Here is a 21,037-nt window from a genome sequence, read left to right on the forward strand (position 1 = left end):
CAAAAGGAGAAGCTCAAAGCTCATTGATAAGCTCCACAGAGACCTTCACTGCAACAAGAGTTGAAGATATTTCAATGAAAAACAATCAAGAACTGTTACTGGGAGATTTATAGCAATCACAGAAAATGCTGGAGGTCAGTCAGAATCTAGGGAGACGAGTAAACTAAGAGATTTGTTATGTTTTCCTTTCAGGTTTTTATTTCAAGCTACATTGCATTTGACATGATTGCTCTAGCACTGAGATAAGGAGGAATTTCTTTAGCCAGGGATGGTGAATCTGTTGAATTCATTGCCATGGACAGCTTAGAAAACAAGTCATTGGGTATATTTAAAGTAGAGCGTCATTAGTAAGGGCATCAAAGGTTACAGGGAGAAGGCAGGAAAAGGGGATGAGAGGAAAATAAGTCAGCTATGATTGAATGCTGGAGTAGTCCCGATAGGCTGAATGGCCTAATTCCCCTCCGATGTCATATGGTTTTATGGTCTTAAAAGTGATTGATATACTGCTTTAAATGGGTGGTTGGATGGAGATATGTCTCTACCCAAGGAGTCGTAAGGCACTTCTTCCCTCCACTAGCTTGCAGGTCACCTTTGGTAAGGTGTAGTACCTGCTTAACCCCTCCAATCAGGGTCATCTGAAGCCATGGTGGCAGGTGATGGATGGTCATATGAGCAGGTGGTACATATCATTAGTCCTGGTTATTTAACCACAGATGCCAGGCAGACAATCTCTAAAGAGTATTGATAATGGCTGGGGTCACCCATCTTGTAATGACACTGCCCAAATGAAGGCAATGGCAAACTACTTTGGTAGAAAAATTTGCCAAGAACAATCATGGTCATGGAAAGACTAGAATTGCCCACATCATATGACATGGTACATAATGAGAAAATTGCTTTAAATCCATTTAAAAAAGGAAATGGGAAATTGATTCTATATTCAACCATTAACAATTTCTAAATTATTCAAGAAAAATACCTTCCAAAATAACTCTGATCAGATTAATCCTAATTTGATTAATTTGCGTATTTGCATATTATGTGTAAATGTAGGAGTCTGTAACAATAGTTACCTCAAGAGCTTGGTAATGTACAAATAAAGAACATCACAACACTATAAACTGGCTGAAATCCACACTCAATCTCAATCTGGACCAAAATCAAATGCTGCTAATGCGACACTTTCACCAAAGTTTATTTCTGAATTTGACATGGCTGACGTCCCATACTTTTTCCACTCACTGTTGGGAATCACACAGACCTGTCTCATAGTTGAGGAACTCAAAACTTAGTGTTCATCCCGAAGGTCAGCCAGCTGAACGAGCAGATCCAGACGTCAAGTTGGATCTTGCAGATTGTCTTTTGGAAGCTCTGTGCATGTTGCTTAACTAAACCCAAGAGCCTCGACTGCAAAGCAGGATATACGTAAACGGACTGGTTCTGAAAGACCAAAAGAATGAGCCACTTATCTAGCTTCCTGATCAGAGTACCATTCACAGCACAGCCCATTCAGAAATGCAAGATATCACATGGGCCAAAACTGGAAAAGATGTTATTTCACTTTTAACCCCACTACAGACCTGGCAAACTGATTCTCTGGTTAACACCGAGAAATGATTTGCATTTCTACCATTTCATTGTCACTGATTTTGTTCCACAGTCTTATCACAACTTTCCAGAATAGGGGCACCACAGTAGCATAGCAGTTCACACAACACTATTACAGATTGTGGTGTTGGAGTTCATTGTGGTACTGCCAGTAATGAGTTTGTGCGTTCACCCCGTGACCATGTGGGTTTCCTCCGGGTACTCTGGTTTCCTCCCACAGTCCAGAGATGTACCCGTTACTAGGTTATTTGGTCATTGTAAATTGTCCCATGATTAGGCTAGGGTTAAATAGATGTATTGCTGAGCAGCACAGCCCATTGGGCCGGAAGGGCTTTTTCCAGCTATATATCTAAATAAAATCAAAAATTAAAATTAAAAAAATGTTTTATCAAGGAAATCACACAATTGTGTCACCTTTACCTTCAAGTTATTTCTGAACCTTTCGTGAGAACATCCACCACCATGCCTCCCTCCTCAACAGCAATCTCCCCCTTCACCTGTTTCATCCTTGCCTTCTCAGTTAGATATTTTTCTCTGAAGTCTGAACATTTTAATTTTTGCTTTTGCATTTTGAATACATCTGTTTGCAGAATTCTATGTGCACCATTGAAGAAGAGTTTTTATTATTATTATTCTAAAATGTCTCCCAACCTTTACTTCCCCATCTGGTAGGATTCACTCCTGACATCTCCATCCAGTAGGTGCAAGATCTCAAGTAGAAACATCTACACCTTCTGCCTGCACAGATGCTGCTTGACCCACTGAGATCTTCCAGCAATGCTGGAAGTAGTAATTCCAGACAGAAAGAAAGGAAACTGTAGGCCAGTTAGTCTGACCTCAGTGATTGGGAAGATGTCAGAGTCAATTGTTAAGAATGACGCCTCGAGATATTTGGAAGTACAAGATAAAATGGGCCAAAGTCAACATCTTTTCTTTAAGGGAAAGTCTTGCTTGACAAATCTGTTGGAATTCTTTGAGGAAATAACAAACGAGAATCGGTGGATGTTGTGCACTGGGATTTTCTGAAAGGCCTTTGGCAAAGTGCCGCACAGGAGGCTGCTTAAAAAGATAGGAGCCCATGGTATTACAGGAAAGATTCCAGCATGGATAGGGCAACACACACAAAATGCTTGAGGAACTCATGGATAGAGGTTTGGCTGATTGGAAGAAGACAAAGATGGAATAATGGGAGCCTTTTCTAGCTGGTGGCCAGTGACCAGTGGTACTCTTCAGGGGTTGGTTTTGGGATAGCCTCTTTTTACATTATATTCCAAAGATTTGAATGATGGAATTGATGGCTTTGTGGCCAAGTTTGTGGATAATACTAAGATAGGTGGAGCGACAGGTAGTTTCCCTACAGCCCTGCCTGAAAATGGGCACATATTTGTTGTCCTCCTGTCAGCAAACACTTCACTTGTGTTCAGCGAGGATTTATAAATCTCAGTTAAAGCCCTAGCAATCTCTTGGCATGCCTTCTAAAATAGCCTGGGATATATCCCACCCAGGCCTGGCCTTTTATCCACCTTTAAGCCTGCTGAGGCATCAAGTACATAGACCATTTATTGAGATTTACACTAAACCTCCACCTCCTTTTTGCTAAATTCTCCACTACAATATCTCTTTCCTTAGTGAATACTGATGAAAAGCAGTCACTTAAGACCATTCTCATACCTTTGTGCTAAATATAGATAGCTACGGTGGTCCCTAAGGCACAGGGCTCTTTCCCTATTATTCATTTGTCCTTTATATACTTATAGATTACCTTCATATTTACCTTGATCCTGTCCTCCAGTGATATTCTGTGATGGTTCTTTGCCTCCTTTATATGTTGTCTGGCAGCAAGATAGCATAGCAGTTAGAATCATGCTTTACTGCACCAGCTGTAAGTCTGAGGTTCAATTTCCACCACTGTCCATTAGACCATTAGACAATTAGTCCATTTGGCCCATCAGTAGTCTGTTCCACCATTTAATCATGGCTGATCCTTTCTTTCCCCACTCCTCAGCCCCACTCCTCGTAATCCTTGATGCCGTGGCCAATCAAGAACTGATCAATCTCCACCTCAAATGCATCCAACGACCCAGCCTCCACAACAGCCCGTGGCAACAAATTCCACAAACTCACCACCCTCTCAGCATCTGTTTTAAATGTATGCCCCTCTATCCTGAGGCTGTGCCCTCTTGTCCTAGACTCCCACACCATGGAAAATATCCTGTCTGTAAGGACTTTGTATGTTCTCCCATTGTCCATGTGGGTTTCCTTTCAGTGCTCCAGTTTTCTCCCACACTCCAAAGATGTAGAAGTTAGGGTTAGTAAATTCTGGGCATTCGATGTTGGCGGAAGATGCACGGCAATATTTGTGGGCTCACCCCATCACATCTTAGATGGTGTTGGTTGTTGATGCAAACAACACATTTAATTCTATGTTGCAATGTACATGTGATAAATAAATCAATTCTTGATCTTTATAACCACCTTACTACACTTCTTACAGTCCTGACAAACTTCACTCACCATCAGTTCCCTGTACTTGCCATATGTTTTCTATTCTTTTATCTACCATTCAATAATCTTCAATGTTCAGAGCACCCAAAACTTGTTTCCCTAGTTTTCACTCTTACAGAATCATGGCTATCCTAAACTCTTGCTATTTCTTTGAACGCTTCTCACTAGGCAAGTCACCAAACTTGCCTGAAAGTAGACAACTCCAGTCAAACATAGCTAGGCCCCTGTCTTATTTTAAAGAAAGAGGTCTTTCCCCAGTTTAGGATATTTATTTCTAGTCCTTCCCATCTTTTCTGTAACCACTATGAAATATATGGATCTTTAGTGCCAAGGGATTTTAACTACCATGAGTACTAAAGGCTCAGAGGACTGGCATTTCTGATGTGTTTGATAGCTTTTTGACACAATGTGTAGATGGACCAGTGAGGGAAGATGCTCTGGGAAAGAGCTCTGGGCGGCACGGTAGCTTAGTGGTTAGCACAATGTCTTACAGTACCAGCAACTTGGGATCAATTCTTGCACTGCCTTTAAGGAGTTTGTACCTTCTCCCCATGACTGTATGGGTTTCCTCCGGGTGCTCTGGTTTCCTCCCACAGTCCAAAGATGTACCGGTTGGTAGGTTAATTGCGTATTGTAAATTGTCTCATGATAAGGCTAGGGTTAAATCATGGGTCATTGTGCGGCAGGGCTTGAAGAGCTGGAAGAGCCTATTCAGCACTGTATTCAAGTAAAATAAAATAATATGGTCAAGTAAAGGGAGCATCAGAGGTGACCATTTTGGGGATTGTGACCATCTGCTCCTCTGCTTCTTGGTGACTGTGGGGAGGTCTGTAATATAGTCCTAGCAAATTGACAACACTCTCTTTGTTGCTGCTCTCTACCCATATGGCCAGATTTGAGGAGTCTTCCGGACCCTCAGGTCCCCTGGCAGAGATCTTACAACATCCTTAGCCATGGGAGAGATGCTGGAGGGCTGGAGGATAGCTAATGCTGTTCTGTTGTTTTTGAAAAACACTAAGAGCAAGCCAGGAATTTACAGACTGGAGAGCCTGAAGTCAGTCCTAGGTAAATCATTGGAAGGCATTCTAAGGAACAAGATATACAAGTATTTGGATAGACAAGGACTGATTAAGGATAGTCAGTATGGTTTTGTGTATGGCAAGCCATGTCTAACCAATTTTACGGAGTTCTTCCAAGGATGTTACTAAGAGGTTTGATAAAAGGAAGATGGCAGAGGTTGTCTACATGGAATTTAGCACATCCACTGTCAAAGGATTCAATCATTAGTCCATCAGTCTACAGGACATGCCACTCAGGGACTTGGGCTTATTTTTGTTACTATGTTTTCCTGCTATTGTAACCATATGTGCTACATGTGCTACCTACTGTGTGCTGTTGGTAATGTGCTTTTCAGCTTGGCCCTGGAGGAACACAGATTCATTTGGCTATATTCCTGTATGGTTGAATAGTAATTAAACTTGAAATCCACATGGTGTGCTGCAGGTATCGTTGCCGAACCTCTTGTTGTTTAACATCTGTATTAACGATCCAGATAATAATGTGGTAAACTGGATCAGAAATCTACAGACGACACCAAGATTGGACAGCAAGGAAGGCTATCAGAACTTACAATGTGATTTGGACCAGCAAGGAAAACGGGCTGGAAAATGACAAATAGAAATTAATTCAAACAAGTGGAGGTAAAACTTACACAGTGAAAAGTGAGACATTAAAATAACCTGGGAATATAGATCTATAATTCCTTGTTATGTTGAAGATGTATAAGATGTTTGTGAGGGTGAATTTAGAGTATTATGTGCAGTTCTGCTCACTACCTAGAGGGAAAATGTTAATAAGCTTGAAAGAGTGCAAAGAAAATTTACCAGGATGTTGCCAAGACCTGAGTTATAGGGAAAGGTTGAATAGGTTAGGAATTTATTCCCTGAAGCAGAGGGGAATGAGTCGTCATTTGATAAAGATGTACAAAATATAGAGGGGTATAGATAGGGTGAATGCAGGCTAAAGTTGGGTGACACTAGAACTAGAGATCATAGTTTTCAGGTGAAAGGTGAGATATTTAAGGGGAACCCAAGGAGGAACTTCTTCACTCACAGGTTGGTACAAGTGCCAGAATTGGTGGATGGGGATGCAAATGTAACATGTAACAGAAGTTTGGATAGGTGCATGGATGACGGAGAGTTGGATGGCTATGGTCTGGTGCAGGTAGATGGGATAGGTAGTGGTTAGTATGACACTATTAGAACTCAGGCCATTGGAGCTCAGAGTTCAATTTCTGCATCCTCTGTAAGAAAGTTTGTGTGTTCTTCCTGTGAACTCATGGATTTTCTCTGGGTGCTCTGGTTTCCTCCCACAGTCCAAAGACGTACCAGTTACAGTATGCGGTTAATTGGTCAAAGGAGTAAACATGGAAAAATCTTACGAAATCTTTTTTAGGACTATATTTTTGTTCTAGGAAACAACTTAAGTCATAATCACAGACTCCACCCGTCCCAGATATTCTCCCTTCTCCCCTTTTCCAATGGGCAGAATATATAAATGCCTAAAGGCATGTACCACCAGGCTCAAGGACAGCTTCTATCCCACTATTATAAGAGTATTCAATGATTCCAGAGTACAATAACCACTTGGACCTCAAGCTTTATTGCTTACCTGCATGGCAAGCTGCAATTGTTATTGTTTTAACATTTTTTTAAAGATTGAAGTCTGTCATGAACCTTGTGGCTCATCAGGCCGGTGCTTATGCCGGTCTCTGTGTCGTGAAGTGACTAAGAGTACGAGACTTCCCCCCACCCCCGGATAGGATGCCAGTTTATCACAAGGTTAACCCCCAGTATTTTTGCCGGTACCCATTCTCAGCTGGGTAGTCTGGAGCATTGTGTGGTTAAGTGCCTTGCTCAAGGACACACGCTGCCTCGGCCGAGGCTCGAACCCACGACCTTCAGATCGCTAGTCCAACACCCTAACCACTTGGCCACACACCACACTTATTGTTTTACCTTGCTCTACCTCAATGTACTGTATAATGAAGTTAACCTGTAAGGACACAGTAGTGTAGTGGTTAGCTTTACAATGGCAGTGATCTGAGATCAATTCCACCGTCTGCAACGAGTTGTACATTCACTGACCATGTAGGTTTCCTTTGGATGCAGCAGTTGCCTCCCAAATTACAAAGGTGTATGGATTTGTAAGTTGTGGGCATGATATGCTGGTGCCAGAAGCATGGTGACACTTGCAGGCTGCCCCAGAACATACCCGGACTGTGTCCATCATCGATGCAAACAACTCATTTCACTGTATGTATATTTAGAGATACATCATGGAGTAGGCCCTTCCAGACCTTCGAGCCACACCGACCCCGATTCAATTCTATCCTAATCACCAAACAAGTTACAATGAACCGATAAGCGTTTGGATTATGGGAGGAAACTGGTGCACCTGGAGAAAATCTACACATTCCATGGGGTGCACTCAAAAAAAACCCATGCACTCTATTGGGAGGACGTACAAACTTCTTACAGAAGATATCAGAATTGAACTCCAAACTCAAGATTTAATAGCATCATGCTAACTACTATGCTACTATTCCATCACGGGTCATATGTACATATGACATGGTACATATGCCAAATATTGCTAACCTTTAATCACTGTATGAAGTATAGGCAAGACAAGGAATTCTGTTTAAAACGTATTTCGGGATGAATAGCAAAGCAAAGGGTACAAAATGCCAAGGTATACCCTGAGGGTCATGAGGGTGTAGCATGGTATTACAGACAATTCTTGACACCTGAAAATAATGAAAAATATCACTGCAAAGGACAAATTTTACTGGATGGATCATATTTTTATCCCACTTTGAAAACAATTCCAATTATATCACCTGAATGAAAAATGCTCTATAAATAAAGTTATTATTAAACTGGCAAATCATCATCATCATGGCTTGGATTTGCGAACGAAGATTTAGGAAGGGGGCTGCCCACGTCTGCTGCAGGCTCGCTGGTGGCTGACGAGGCCAATACGGGACAGGCAGGTCCAGGCACAGCGGCTGCAAGGGAGATTCTGTTATGAGTTTGGTGCTGCTGTGTCACGGTTCTTCCTCCTTCTCCTTCTGTCCTCAATGCCAGCCCTGCATGCGTTCTCGAAGGAGGAGACAGACTGGTGAGTGGTGTGTCGCCAGGCCTCGTGATCAGAGGCCAGAGTAGACCACTGGCGATGGTCAATGTGACAGGCACCAAGGGATTTCTTCAGAGAGTCCTTGCACTTCTTCTTCGGTGCTGTAAACACACATGGGAATGGGCCAAGATTGTCCAAAGTTCAAAGCAACCTTTCATATAAGATATTCATGGCCAGTATGAAACAGAGACTGTTCCATCAAAATTGAAACTAAGTCTTTGAGAGAAAAAGAAGTGTTCATGTAAAGTTATAGAACTGTTGAATTATTGTGTACTCTATCCCATTTATTATTGGCATGAAGCACAAATATTTGATTGAAATTTGAAGAGATTGGACAGACACAAATGTCAATGCTTTCACTGGGGATCGGAGTCTGCAGCAGAGAGCTGGGACTTTCGAACCAAACACTGACCACAAAAAAGCTGTCCTTTTTGGCTCCCAGAAACACAGTAAATTAATCTTGGACAAACTTGGATCATTTTAGTTGGAGCTTTCAAGGGTGAAGGGCAAACAGATAGAAATACAGTATATAAAATTATGATATGCTAGATAGAACATAGAACAATACGGCACAGCGTGGCCCTTTGGCCCACGATGTTGTGCCAACCCATATAAACTCATGATCAATCTAACCATTCCATAACTCATAAGGTGTCCCTTCCCTCCGCTAGCCTGCAGGTCACTCTTGGGCAAGATGTAGCACCTGTTTAGTCCCCAATCAGGGTCACGTGAAGCCATTAGGAGTAGGTGGTGTTTGGTCAAATGAGCAGTTGGTGCATATCACATCCTGGTTATGCGACCACTGACACCAGGTAGACAATTACTGAGCATTGATAATGGCTGGGGTCACTCACCTTGTGAAGACACTGCCCGGAAAAAGACAATGGCAAACCTCATCTGTAAACAATTTGCCAAGACCAATCACGGTCATACAGATGGGAGACCATGATTACCCACATCATAATACAAGGCAAATAATAATGGTGATGATGGCCACACTCTATGTAAAAATCTACCTCTAATAGGGCAGTCTTTTTTCAAACAGAATGGAAATGTCAATACCAGAGACATAGGTTTAAGGTGCGAGGGGAAAGAAATTCAAGGGGAGTCACAAGTCTTCTGTTTTTTAAAAGACACACTGATAAAAAGGGTCTCGGCCCGAAACATTGACTATCTATTCATTTCTATGGATGCTGCCTGACCTGCTGAGTTCCTCTGCATTTTGTGTGTATTGCTCCAGAGTGCTAGGATCCTGGAATGAACTTGCCAGGGTTTCTGCTGGAAGCAGATACAATTGCAATGTTTAAAAGTATTTAGACAGGCAAATGAACAGGAAAGAGATGGAGGTATGTAGACCATGTGCAGAAAGGTGTGCATCTTAGTACAATGGTTGACACAGACATTATGGGCCAAAGGGCCTCTTCTATGCTCATAAAACAAATCAATAGCCTGAGACCTCAGGATGTGCTGTGTTGCTCCTTTAATACAATGAAGCATCAAGAATGTTTTAAATCACAATATGGAAATGACTATTCTCAGATGGTTATTAGCAAATCACTGCCTTTGACCTTCAGCCAATGAGGGCGTTGGAGGTGGAACATCAAAGGCACAGAACCACTTTGCCAAGCATTGAAACCTGACTCATTCATTCATTAAAATTGCAGGTAGGTGCCATTCTGTCTGGCCAGAGATTACCTGCAATTAGAAGGAGTCACGTTATTCGCCAGGAAATCCTGGCTGGTAAGAGAGTCAATAAACGATAAGAATGCGAGTTTAGAAAGCCTCAGGATTTTCAGTTATTCACAGTGGAGTCATTCAACCTTTTCAGCAGGGCACAGTTTAGGGATTGATGCAGGCTTTCGAACTGAAACATCAACAATTCCTTCCCCTCCCTGCACCGACAGATGCTGCTTGACCTGCTCAGTTCCTCCAGCAGATTATATTGCTGCGACAGTGGATGGATTGCATTACAGGGAACTTGCACGCTCTCAGTACAATGTTCAATATAAAAGCATCGTATCAAAAATATGATTCAAAACACCCAGCACAAGTACAACACAACAGTTGTAGCACAAAATAATTTAAAAATAGTTATTATACTTAATTGTGGAAAATAAACACTCAATTTTCAATCATACAGTACTCTGCAAAAGTTATAGGCACCGTAACTATATATATATGTACCAAAGACTTTTGCACAGTGCTGTATAATTAAGTGTTAAGGAACTGATGCCCTGGTTAATAGGATACCTAAATGATCTTTAACTACTGTGCTTAGCACCCTGGTCCAAAGAAATATTGTCTCATTTGATGGCATACATCAAATGACAATAAACCTGACTTGACAAATGCTAATGTTTTAAAAGATGAACCTGAAATTCATATCTTTCTTCAAATAATGGGGCACCAAACAACTAATTTTTTTAGATAATATCATTTGAGAGACCTCTGAAGACCCACATTAAGCATTTTAGAAACAGCTTCTTCCCGTTGCCATCTGGTTCCTGAACATTTCATGAATTGGTCATAATGACGTCACTTTCCCTCCTTAGTACTAGTTATTCAGTTTTCATATTATAACTTGTAGTAACTTTTTTATGTCTTGCACTGTACTGCTACCATAAAACATAACAGTCCAAGATATATGTCAGTGATATGAAACCTGATTCTGATCCTGGACATTGTCCTGGACCCCAAATGCTCACTATAAGATGCAAGAGGATAGTAATTGTTTCTCTAACATCATCAATCTTTTAATAATCTTTTTAAATAAGTATCACAACAGATTGGCACCAAAATGCACTCAGTAGCCACTTTATTAAATACCTCCTGAATCTAATAAAGTGGTAACTGAGTGTATTTTCAGGGCACTTTTTTGGTTGGTTTTCTTCCCTAGTACCTAGTTGTTCATTACCTGCAGATTAACACATAAAAATTCTAGTGGAATTCTGGAGGAATTCAGGCAGCATCCATGGAAAGAACTGATGAAAGGCCTCAGGATGGAATGTCAACTCCCACCATTACTCTGGATTTTCAACATCTGCAGTATTTTTTGTGTTTGTCATTGCCCTCAATTTCCTGGATCATCACCAGAATCTAGTTACTTTCTCTTCTTCTGCAGCAGTTTCCATTTATTCCCAAGTAACAGGGTGTGTTTCATTCATTCATAACTTGGGAACAATTGCACCTTAAATGCTCAGCTCCCCTCTCAAGGAAGTATAGTCTGACAAGTCAATATTGTGCGGTGTCCCTTTCATAGTGTATAACATCACAACACAGTAAAAGGGCAGAAAGGAACTCTGCTTTAAATTGCATCTAGATGTTTCAATGTACATAGCTCAAAAGGTAAGGTAGACAAACCGTGGGTGTGGATTGTCTGAAGAGACAGAGACATTGTGGCCATAAGAGAAACTTGGCTGAGAGAAGGGCAGGACTGGTAGCCCAATGTTTTGGTGTGACAGAAGAAAGGTAAGAGTCACCTTTTTGATAATGGAGGACATTAGAGAAGTGCAATGTGAAGGCTGGTCTACTTGCCGGTCGAAAGATTCTTCCGCCGTGCTGGTTGTTGATTGACCTGTTTGAGGGATGCTGCGGATGTTTCCCATTGGGTACCTTGTGTGTCACAGCACCAGGATCTGGTTTCAGGTGCCACTGGGGTATAAGAACAGCACATGCGAACGAATGGCTGTCCTTTGTCTCCAGGGGCTCATCTTCACACTGAAGTCATGACCACTGCTGAGGAAGCATTGGGAAAGTTTGCTGCTGATACAGGAGGGCCCACACAGTGGTTTTATAGTTGTATAACTTGGGGAAATTTAATGGGGTACCCGATGAGTTTAAAGCGTTACTGAATGTTTAGTGTCGTAGATTTTGTAACTTAAGATGGCTTAGGGGTTTGGTTGAATGCTTTTACCTGTTTGTCTGTAAATAAATGGTTAATGTGTATATTTGTAATCAGTGGCTTCTATCTCTTTTCAAATCTTTTATTTTTTTCTAATAAACACAGGTACATCGAAGTAAACAGCACTTACAATGTCTCAAGAAAAAAAACATTATATAAAGATTGAAAAAATTTTGTGATGCAAAAGAAACCCTACTAAGCAAGAAAAGTGGGGAAAAAAGAAAAATCCCATTAGGTGTTCAACCCCAGAGCCATGTGTCATAAATAAAGCTTCTAAAGATAAACATCAAACTGCGAGCAAAAAAGGAAGTACCAAAAAAAAAATTACAATTAGATCGTGGACAGTCCTTCAATTAACTCAAATGATAATAACGAGCAAATAAACCCCACCTTTTCTCAAAATCAAACATAGGTTCAAAGGTTCGACTTCTAATTTTCTCCAAACTAAGACAGCATCACTTGAGAGAACCATTGTGACAAAGTGGGAGCAATGACTTCTATCTCACTTACCAAATCCATGAATCTGCTTCCTTGTAACAAGCAATGCTTAATATTCTTGAGTGATTATCGAACTAGGACATGGGTCACCATGGCTATATAATAGACCATCCAATAGTCAGTGGGGACTTGAGGAGCACGTGTCGAGAGATTGCACATAGCCTGTAAATAATCTGGCAGTGCTAGTAAGAGATTTCAATCATCCTGGTATTGGCTCAGCTGTCCAAAGTGCAAAAGGCCTGGATGGGGTGGGATTTGTAAAGTGAGTCCAAGACTATTTTCTCATGCAATATATAAAGGAATCTACTTGGGAGGGAGGAAAGCTCAATTTCATCTTAGGGAATAAAATGGGCCAAGTAACTGAGGTTAGGGAGCACTTTGGGTCCAGGAACCACAGTGCTATTAGTTTTTAAATGGAGAAAGGCAGGACAGGTCCACAGTTTAACGTTCCGAAATAGAGCAGGGCCAACTTTGAGGGCATTAGGCAGGAACATAGATGGGGGTTGACTGCGTGACTGCATTAAAATACTGAGAGATATTGCACTGAGATATACATTTATCACTACAACGGCAGATGACCTGGCACCCTCCTCATGGAAGCTAACAGCAAATCTGCCTGATTACCATGGGAAAAATGAATTTGAACAGGGGAGTGAGGCACAAGTCCAAGATGTAGAGTTCCAAACAATTCCAGCCCTGCACGCAGGCCAAATTGTTATATTAAAAAATTGTCTGGTCAGAAAAATCCTAAACACTTTGTTGCTTTGATAAACAAAATCACAAATAAACCGATTAGATGTATTTATTTATGCTTGAAAGAAATCCAAGACATTAATGTTAATAGCACTTCACATCTTTATTTGCTCATTATTTTCCAGATCATCATGAGATCTGGCAATGGAGGAAAGACAGGATCATTTTCTCATTAGACTGATGAGCTTCAGTAGACACCAAACCAGTTACAAGCAACTTAGTCGCTAACAAAAACCTCTTAACCTCCAGAAAAGGGTAATCATGGGGATAAATGTTCAATTTGAAATCAGAGGCTCAGGATTTTACTTCAGAAGTGGAACTTGAGTGAATGAAGTAGATGCTAAAGTTTACATTTTGATTCCAAACCTCTTGAAAAGTTCACTGGAGTAATGGTTATTTTTTTAATTGTCTGCTTTGTAATGGAATGTCAATAGTTTTCCTATTGGACTGGCCTTTGCTTCTTGTATTTCATGATCATTGGCTTTCCCAACTGGTAGTACATTGGCTTGGCGTGGAATTACCAATGCCCAAGAATGGAAAAACCAAGAAAAAGAGGTAGTTACAGCTCAATTCATCACAGGCAAAGCCCTCACCCACCATTGACCACATTCACATGGAGTGCTGCCACAAAAAAGCAGAATCAATCGTCAAGGACCCCCACTATCCAAGTCAGGAACAGCCCTGAAGCTCCTGACCAGACATGGATAACTTCAGTCAAAATAACTCACTTTCAAGTACTCTTTACAAGTCATGTTCTTAGTACTTTTTTTTATTTTCACAATTTGTCTTCACTTTGGTTGTTTTATTCTATTCTATTGAATTTCTTTATTTTCCTGTAAATGCTTGCAAGAAAATGAATCTAAAGGTTTACATATGGTAACAAAAAAATGCACTTTGACAATAAATTTCACTTTGACTTTGAACAGGCTTGTATCCCCAGAGAAGTGGACTCAAGAGTTAACAAGTGAACCCTGCACAGTTGGAGATATCGGATTTCACAATGGATGTTAAAGCAAGGGTTAAGCATCTTGTTCTGACTCAAAACATCAACTGTTTATATATTTCCGTAGATGCTGTGTGACCTGCTGAGCTCCTCCAGAATTGTGTGTGTGTGTTACTCTGGATTTCCACCATCTGCAGAACATCTTGTGTTAAACTTTCCCTTCGGAAGATAGTTACATCGCCGACTGGTAGGGAGACTCCAATGTGCAGGGTTGAATGAGGCTGCAATGAGTCGTACATGCAGCCCGTCCTATTCTGGGTACAACCTTCTCCACCACTGAATATATCTTCAAAAGACAGTATCCAGTGAATTCACTCTCTATCTGGGACATGCCCTTCTTCTCGTTACTACCATCGGGGAGGAGGTACAGAAGCATGAAAAGCCACAAACAATGATTCAGGAACAGCTTCTTCCCATTGGCCGTCAGGTTTCTGAACAATCCATAAATATTCCTCTTTCGCACTATTCATTTTAACATAGCAATTTTTATGTCTTACACTGTACGGCTGCAACAAGACACTAAATTTCAGGACATGATAAACGTGATTCCATTTTTGGTACAATGAGCATCTGAACAAAAGGAGTTCTTCCTGGTGTATAGACAAATACTGATCTCCTGGTTAATGTCACTGCAAATTATCTGGTGACTTATGTTGATATTGTGTGAAATCTAGCTGAATGCAAAACTGAAATATTGAATATCGGTTTCTCTAATTTCCTGTAGATTCTGCCCGCTTCCTCTTCTCTCTTTTTCCATTCCCAATGCTGGTTCCCCTTTTACCCCTTTTCTTCTCCTCAGCTGCCTGTGGTCCATTGTCCTGTCCTATCAGATTCCTTCTTCTTCAGCCCTTTACCTCTGCACCTATCACCTCCCAGCTTCTTACTTCATCCTCCTCCCCCATTTCCCCCCTCACTTATCACCTGGCAGCTTGTACTCTTTCCCTTCCCCTCCACCTTCTTATTCTGGCTTCTTCCTCCTTCCTTTCCAGTCCTGATCAAGGGCCTCAGCCCAAAATTCTCCTCCATAGATGCTGCTTAACCTGCTGAGTTCCTCCAGCATTTTGTGTTAGTTGCCTTTCAACAGATATTTCTCTTTTCAACATCATAATGGTGGTATTATTAAATGCAAAACACATTCAAAGTGGCATTGAAACTCTTTGCAATACAAAGGTCAAGAGATGCTTAAATAAATCTTTTTGCTAACTTGGGATTTGGATGCAAAAATCAGCAGCACGACGAGGAAGAAGTATGAGAAAGAACGTTAAACCGACTACCCCTGCAGTAATTTGGTAGCCTCATTTCATCGCTTGGCTGTGATTCACACTTACCATTCAAGGAAGGAGGCCATTCAACCCATCAATTCTCTGTTGGCTAACAGAGCACATTCGCATTCTGGCACAGTAGTGCAGTGGTTAGCACAACACTTCACAGTACCAGAGAATTGAGATCTACTCCCGCCACTGTCTGTTTGGAGTTTGCGTTCTCTTCCTGTGATCACATGGGTTTCTTCCGGGTGCTCCAGTTTCCTCCCACAGTCCGAAGACGTACCAGTTGGTAGGTTAATTGGTTATTGTAAATTGTTCCATCATTAGGCTAGGTTTAAATCGTGGTGAATGGTGATGGGGCTCATAGAGCTGGAAGGGCCTATTCCTCACAGTATCTTAATAATAAACAAACAAACAAATAAAATTCCCTGACAAGTTTCTTCTGCAAACTCATTCTCCCCATATATGGGCAGCTCAGTAATGTAGTGATTAGTGTCACACTTTGCAGCACCATCAACTGGAAGACTGGGGTTCAATTCCCAACGTTGTTGAAAAGGACTATCTACATTTTCCCCATTATCACACTGGTTTCCTCTGGGTGATCCAGGTTCCTCCCACGTTCATAAGACATTGAGTTAGGGTCAGTAAGCTATGGGCATGCTATGTTGCTGCCAAGACCTGGGAACACTTGTGGGCTGTCCCCGGCACATCCTCAGACTATATTGGTCATTGAAGCAAATGATTTGTTTCACTGCATGTTCTGATGTAGATATCACACATAAAGCTAATATTTTATTTTCAGCACATCAAGTCTATTCCAACCATCGTCTATTCTATTCTCCCCACATTTCCACCAGCATCATGTTAGGGGCAATTTACAGTCATGGATCATCATGAATAATTCACCCATCTTTAGGACGTGGGAGGAAGCCAAAGCCCATCGAGGAGACCTGCACAGCCATGAAGAGAATTTCCAAATTCCACACAGACAGCAGCCAATGACTGGATTGAACTGGGATCTTTGGGCTCTGAGGGAGTGACTCATCCAGCTGAGCAATTGTGCTAACCTCCAAGAAAATTCAAATAGGAACTGTTTTATTATTGTCACATGTAGTGAGATAGAGTGAAAATCTTGCATATACTGTTCATACAGATCAGATTATTACACAATACATTGAGGTAGAACAAGGTGAAACAATACTTAACTTTATTCTTTATTGTCGCCAAACAATTGGTACTAGAATGTACAATCATCACAGCGATATTTGATACTGTGCTTCCCACTCCCTGGATTACAAATATTAAATATTAAAAATAGTAAAAATTAGTAAATATTAAAAACCTAAATTATAAATCATAAATAGAAAATTTTAAAAATGGAAAGTAAGGTAGTGCAAAAAAAACAAGAGGCAGGTCCGGATATTTGGAGGGTACGGCCCAGATCCGGTTCAGGATCCGTTCAGCAGTCTTATCACAGTTGGAAAGAAGCTGTTCCCAAATCTGGCCGTATGAGTCTTCAAGCTCCTGCGCCTTCTCCCGAAGGGAAGAGGGACAAAAAGTGTGTTGGCTGGGTGGGTTGTATCCTTGATTATCCTGGCAGCGTGATTATCCTGCTCTGACAGCATGCGATGTAAAGTGAGTCCACAAACGGAAGATTGGTTTGTGTGATGTGCTGCGCTGTGTTCACGATCTTCTGCAGCTCCTTTCGGTCTTGGACAGGACAACTTCCATACCAGGTTGTGATGCATCCTAGAAGAATGCTTTCTATGGTGCATCTATAAAAATTAGTGAGGGTTTTTGGGGACAGGCCAAATTTCTTTAGTTTTCTCAGGAAGTAAAGGCGTTGTTGGGCCTTCTTGGCAGTGAACTCCGCTTGGTTGAACCAAGTCAGGTCATTTGTGATATTGCAAAATAACAATGCAAGATAAAGTATAATCGCTGCTGAAGAAGTGCAGTGTTTTGTCTCTTACCTGTATACTAGATTAACTTTTAAAATTTTGAGCCGTTACCCCTATAATTGGAAGGTGCTTTAAGGGACTGGATATATATAAGTATTTGGATAGACATGGACTGATTAACTATAGTCAGCATGACTTTGTACGTGGTAGGTCTTGTCTAACCAATCTTATTGAGTTTTTGAGTAAGTTACCAGGAACGTGGATGAGGGCAAGGTAGTGGATGTTGTCTACATGGACTTTAACAAGGCATTTGACAAGGTCCGGCATGGGAAGCTGGTCAAGAAGGTTCAGTCGCTTGTCATTCAGGATGAGGTAGTCAATTGGATTAGACATTGGCTTTGTGGGAGAAGCCAGAGAGTTCCCTTTCTGAATGGAGGCCCATACCTAGTGGTGTGCTGCAGGGATCAATGCTGGGTGAATCAGATGGATAAGACTCTATTTATATTTCTTCTTCTTCTTAGGCTGTCCATCGATTTTCGATGTTGACTGAAGCCTGGGCAAGGTTGTATGGAAGACCAGCAGTTTCCCATGCTGTAAGTCTCCCCACTCCATGCCACCGACGTTGTCCAAGGGAAGGGCACTAGGACCCATACAGCTTGGCACCGGTGTCGTCGCAGAGCAATGTGTGGTTAAGTGCCTTGCTCAAGGACACAACACGCTGCCTCATCTGAGGCTCGAACTAGCGACCTTCAGATCACTGAACTGATGCCTTAACCACTTGGCCATGCACCACACCTGTTTATATTTAAACACTTGAATAATCATTAAGCACAACTTAGCATTATAGCACTGGAAACTCTGCAGAAAACCCAAGGATATGCATCCCATAGAAAGAGCGCGGCAAAAAATTCACTAGATATTCAGGTTTAGCCCCTAGTAGCCGAAGATTGTATACTCTCAAATTTACTTTGAGAAGATATTGCCAAAAAACAGAAGTTCATAAGGGCTTGACAGGCTAGATGGGGCAAGAATAAACACAAGCAACACTGCAGATGCTGGAAATCCAGAGCAACACACACAAAATGCTGGAGGAACTCAACAGGTCAGGTGGCATCTATGGAAGAGAGCAAACAGTCAACGTTTTGGGCCAAGACACTTTATCAGGACTGGAAAAAAAGATGAGAAGTCAGAGTAAGAAGGTTGGGGAGAGGGGCGGAATAAATACAGGGCAGTAGGTGAAGGGGTGAAGTAAATAGTTGTGTAGTTGATTAGTGAAAGAGATAAAGGGCTGGAGAAGGGGGAATCTGATAGGAGAGGATAGAAGGCCACAGAAGAAATTAAAGAGGGACAAGCATAAGAGGAAGGTGATAGACTATGGTGATAAGGTGAGAGAGGAAAATGGGATTGGGGAATGGTGAAGGAAGGGGGGAGGTGGGTGATTATCAAAAGTTCAAGAAAGCGATGCTTATGTCATCAGGTTGGGGACTACCCAGACGGAATATAAGGTGTTGCTCCTTCATAATGAGAGTGACCTTATAGCGGCAGTTGAGGATGTCATGGACTGACATAGAACATAGAACATAGAATAGTACAGCACATTACAGGACCTTCGGCTGGCAATGTTGTGCCGACCCTCAAACCCTGCCTCTCATATAATCCCCACCTTAAATTCCTCCATATACCTATCTAGTAGTCTCTTAAATTTCACGAGTGTATCTGCCTCCACCACTGACTCAGGCAGTGCATTCCACACACCAACCACTCTCTGAGTAAAAAATCTTCCTCTAATATCCCCCTTGAACTTCCCACCCCTTATCCTTAAAGCCATGTCCTCTTGTATCGAGCAGTGGTGCCCTGGGAAAGAGGCACTGGCTATCCACTCTATCTATTCCTGTTAGTATCTTGTACACCTCTATCATGTCTCCTCTCATCCTCCTTCTCTCCAAAGAGTAAAGCCCTAGCTCCCTTAATCTCTGATCATAATCAATACTCTCTAAACCAGGCAGCATCCTGGTAAATCACCTCTGTACCCTTTCCAATGCTTCCACATCCTTCCTATAGCGAGGCGACCAGAACTGGACACAGTACTCCAAGTGTGGCCTAACCAGAGTTTTATAGAGGCATCATTACATCGCGACTCTTAAACTCTATCCCTCGACTTATGAAAGTTAACACCCCATAAGCTTTCTTAACTACCCTATCCACCTGTGAGGCACCTCTCAGGGATCTGTGGACATGTACCCCCAGATCCCTCTGCTCCTCCACACTACCAAGTATCCTGCCATTTACTTTGTACTCTGCCTTGGAGTTTGTCCTTCCAAAGTGTACCACCTTACACTTCTCCGGGTTGAACTCCATCTGTCACTTCTCAGCCCACTTCTGACATGTCGGAATGGGAATGGGAAGTAGAATTAAAATGGGTGACCACTGGGAGATCCTGCTTTTTCTGGTGGATAGAGTGTAGGTGCTTGGCAAAGGAGTCTCCCAATCTATGTTGGGTCTCACCAATATACAGGAAGCCACACCAGGAGCACTAGATACAGTTGATGACCTCGCCACACCTGGAAGATCTGCTTGGGGGCCTAAATGGTAGTGAGGGAGGAAGTGTAGGAGCAGATGTGACACTTGTTCTGCTTACAAGGATGAACTCAGCAGATCAGATAGCATCTCTGGAGAGGAATAAACAGCTAAGGTTTCAAGTCGAGACCCTTTATCTGGATTAGAAAAGAAGAGAGAAGAAGCTAATCATCTTAAAATTATGCCTTCTTATATTATTCATTGTCATCCTGGGAAAAGGGCAGTGGCTGGTCACTAACTATGGCTTATTATCTTATGCACCTGTAGCAAGTCATTAATCATCCTCCTTCAATCCAAAGAAAAACTTATACATTTAATAATAAACTCAGTTTTGACTTAGATTAGACAATTACAGATCTGTACTACAGATTCAAAATGTGTCAGTCCATGGGTGTCACCAGACCAGACTTTCAACCTGTGGTGTCTTTACATTTCCTTCAGGGCAAACAGGAAGATTATAAAGCTTCAAGGTACCTGACGCTGGTCCGCTCTTTCCAAGGCTGCGTTAGCACCATAGGCATTGCACGATTCCACAATGTAGTCCGAACTGATTCCAAGGACAGAACTTGACTCGCCACAAGAGCCATCGCAAACTATAATCACGCGAGGAAATTCGCTCGCTGGAATCTTCTTCAAGTATTCTTCTGTGAACTAGGGAGAACATAGGGTGTGGGAAGGTGGAAAGGAAAAGAGATGGCTTTTAATCACATAGTTGCAACTAGTCCAAAATAAATCAGTGGGATTAAAATATGCTGACTCAATACAATTTTAACCAGGATGGAAATAACATGATTGGGCTTGCTGTAAAAATAAAATCAGATTTCACTACAGA

General features: G+C 41.7%; 1 protein-coding gene across 3 annotated transcripts in view; it reads right to left on the reverse strand.

The window, feature by feature from the left end:
• The window catches only part of LOC140210726 (uncharacterized), a 201,209-nt gene that overhangs the window by 100,883 nt on the left and 79,289 nt on the right, over window positions 1-21,037 (reverse strand). For all 3 annotated transcript variants that reach the window (XM_072279953.1, XM_072279952.1, XM_072279951.1), the window contains exon 2: window positions 20,680-20,856. In XM_072279953.1, coding sequence (XP_072136054.1) covers window positions 20,680-20,856 — 177 coding nt within the window. The remainder of the gene's footprint in view (window positions 1-20,679; window positions 20,857-21,037) is intronic.

Source organism: Mobula birostris, chromosome 15 (genome assembly GCF_030028105.1).
Source record: "Mobula birostris isolate sMobBir1 chromosome 15, sMobBir1.hap1, whole genome shotgun sequence".
Classification (NCBI taxonomy): domain Eukaryota; kingdom Metazoa; phylum Chordata; class Chondrichthyes; order Myliobatiformes; family Myliobatidae; genus Mobula; species Mobula birostris.